Genomic DNA, 2753 nt, shown 5'->3' on the forward strand with positions numbered 1-2753 from the left:
CGCGGGTGGGTCGTGGTGGCCGCCCCTGCCTGCAGGTCCTGTGTCTGGAGCGGCGGGCGGGCAGCCCTGGGACATGCCCACACATGGCTCCCCTGTGGCCACAAACCTCGCCCACGCCAGAGCCAGGCCAAGAGCAGCAGTCTCGGGGCCTGTCCTCCGCCCACTCCTGCTCAGCCCTCCACGCCTGCCACAGCAAGAGACCCGGCCCTCACCTCCTTTGGCAAGTCCTAGGCTCCATCCACACACCAGCCTCCCAGTGAGGACGGGCAGCTCCCCTTGCCCTGCCCAGAGGTCCCAGGCCTGACTCCTCACCCAACAGCCAGGGATCTGAGCAAATGCCAGTCGGATCCTGGTCCTCGCCCAGCCTCCAGAGGCTTCCCAGAGATGGGATGAGGGTGACTCTAAACCCAGGAAACAGGGCTTAGTTAAGTGGCAAGTTGGTTGGATAGCAGGTTATTGGGGTGACGTTTGTTTGCTCTGCGCAGTAGCTGAGCGTGCACCGTGTTTGAGGGGCAGCGAGTCTGCTCCTGGAAGGGCCTGTATGGCCCGCTCACCCTCCACACCTCTGCCCCTCTGAGGGGCTATGGTGGTTCCATCTGCCCCCCATGCGGCTGGCCTCCATCTCTGGGACTTCGCTTGGTTTCTCTGGACTTGCAGCTCCCTCAGGTCTTTGCTTGGCTGTCCCCTTTTCTCAGTAAGGTTTCAGCTCTATTGCCACCTCCCCAGAGAGGCAGCCTCTAGTCACCGCCCGGTGACATTCTATTGTCAGCTCCTCTCGCTCCCTGATGGCCCTGCTCTTGGCCTCAATACTTGGCTGTCACCTGTCTACCTTGCCGGATTATCAGCTCCACAGGGCAAGGACTGGAAAGGGTCTTTGCCTGGAAAGAGCCAATCTGGCAGGTCCCTGGTGGTCTAGCAGTGTTGGTTGACTGAATGAGTGGCCCAGAGAATGCTGAACCCAAACAACGAGTCTGAAATAGAGAAGGCCATGTGTAAGACATGGGGCAGGTCTATAAGCAGGATGGTGGGAGACCCAGGCAAACCCTGCTGAGTGTGTCAGAGCAAGGATTGAGACTGGGACCCACAAGCTGTTCCTGGAAGGGTCAGGCTCTGTCCAGTGAGGAGCCCCTTGCATCTAGTCCTGGGCTGAGGGACTAGATTCTGCCAGCTCCTGCCTTCAGATCTTGGTCTAGAACATTCCATTGCCTGTAGTGTCTCCACTGCCTGGCCAAGACCCCCTCTCAGCCCCATAACCCTCTCCCCACCTCTCACAGCCCTGAGGGTGCACCCAGCTCCTCTGCCAACCTGGACCAGGAGGTGGGTCAGACCATGCTGTTAGCCTGTCAGTAACGAGTGGTGGCTAGCAGCTTCCAGGTACCTAATGGCCTTCTCTTGGGATTCTCACCAGCTTGGGCAGGTCGAGGGGTTGCTCTCAGGCCCAGCCAGAGGTTGAAGAGATAAGTCAGAGGACAAGGGGACAGTCCGGTCTAAAGACGTCCAGAGATGGGAAGTGGGTAACTGAATCCAGGAGACAAAGGCTTGGGAAATGGTTAGTTAGTAAGACAATAGGTTGGTTACAATGCTTTGTGTCTGAGGGTGTATAAGTTTGCTTCCTCCTTGTCTCTGCAGCTGCTGGGGCTGTGGAGGAGGTCCCCCCAGGCTGATCCTGGGCAAGGTGGAAATACACTTAACTCTCACCCTGGGCCAGGGGTTAGTTGGCCAGTTACAGCCCCCAGGCCAAACCCAGCCTGCTACTGGGGTGGAAACAATCGAGGGAGAATATTACCGCATGACACATAGACATGGTACGAAATTCACATCTCAGTGGCCATAAATAAAGCTTTATTGGAACATGGCCACACCCCTCATTCTTGTTGTCTATGGCCACTTTTGCCCAGCAAGGGAAGCTGAAGACTTGTAGCGCTTGAGCGCTCCTGCAGCCCTGGGAGCCTATGGTGTTTACCATCGGCCCTCAACAGGAAGTAGCCTCTGGCCACTGCCCTAGACCCTGCACCCTCCAGCCAGCTGGCTGTGGGCTAGTCGCTTCTGTCCTTTGCAAAGTAAATGACACTTCCCCCAGAGAAGAGCCCTGGGGATTTCAGGGCTACTTCGTGTTGCTGGGTGACACGGCTGTCCCCTGCTCATTCTTCCTGTACTCCATGGTGGAGGCACGGAGTCCTGACTAGTTGGGCCAGACGCAGATACCTGAGCCTGCCCTCTACAGACACGCACCTGGGCATGGGCGCCATTAAGCTCGAGGGGCTCAGAGGAGGGACAGGGAACCTGGTCTCGAGTGCTCACCCAAGGGATGTCCAAACTGTCTCATGCAAATAGAAACTTGCCAGGGGAAAGGAGCAGGGATAAGCATTCCAGGTGGAGGGAACAAATTCCGCAGAAGTGCAGACACTGAGAGAGAATGGCAGGCTTAGACCGGGTGGGGGTGGGGCGGGGCCAGGCGGGGGCCTCTGGGCAGTCAGATGTCCCCCTTCATCACCAGCCCCACCCCACCCCCACCTGGATTTGGCTTCAGACTGGCAATGGTGCCCGCCAAGGACAGCTGTCAGTATCTGGCACAGCAAGGTGGGGCACTGAGGGCAGGGGAGGGAGGGGCACCCTCGAGACCCCACTCCTGGGGCCCCACCCGCAGCCAGCGGGTGGGTGGGGGCCTGGGGGCTCAATGCAGCAGGATGGGGGCTGCCAGGGCTGGGGCCGCCTGGTCCTGCCCCTGGCCCCAGGCAGCTGCCAGAGGCCAC

General features: G+C 59.1%; 1 protein-coding gene across 1 annotated transcript in view; it reads left to right on the top strand.

Annotated features, from left to right (window-relative positions):
• SLC7A10 (solute carrier family 7 member 10) overlaps positions 1–2753 on the top strand; it is a 76307-nt gene that overhangs the window by 10889 nt on the left and 62665 nt on the right. Inside the window, exons 5-6 of the mRNA XM_006168013.2 lie at positions 1275–1346; positions 2498–2580. Of these exons, the coding sequence (XP_006168075.1) occupies positions 1275–1346; positions 2498–2580 (155 nt within the window). The remainder of the gene's footprint in view (positions 1–1274; positions 1347–2497; positions 2581–2753) is intronic.

This window comes from Tupaia chinensis, unplaced genomic scaffold, assembly GCF_000334495.1.
Source record: "Tupaia chinensis unplaced genomic scaffold, TupChi_1.0 Scaffold145396_1, whole genome shotgun sequence".
Taxonomy (NCBI): Eukaryota; Metazoa; Chordata; class Mammalia; order Scandentia; family Tupaiidae; genus Tupaia; species Tupaia belangeri.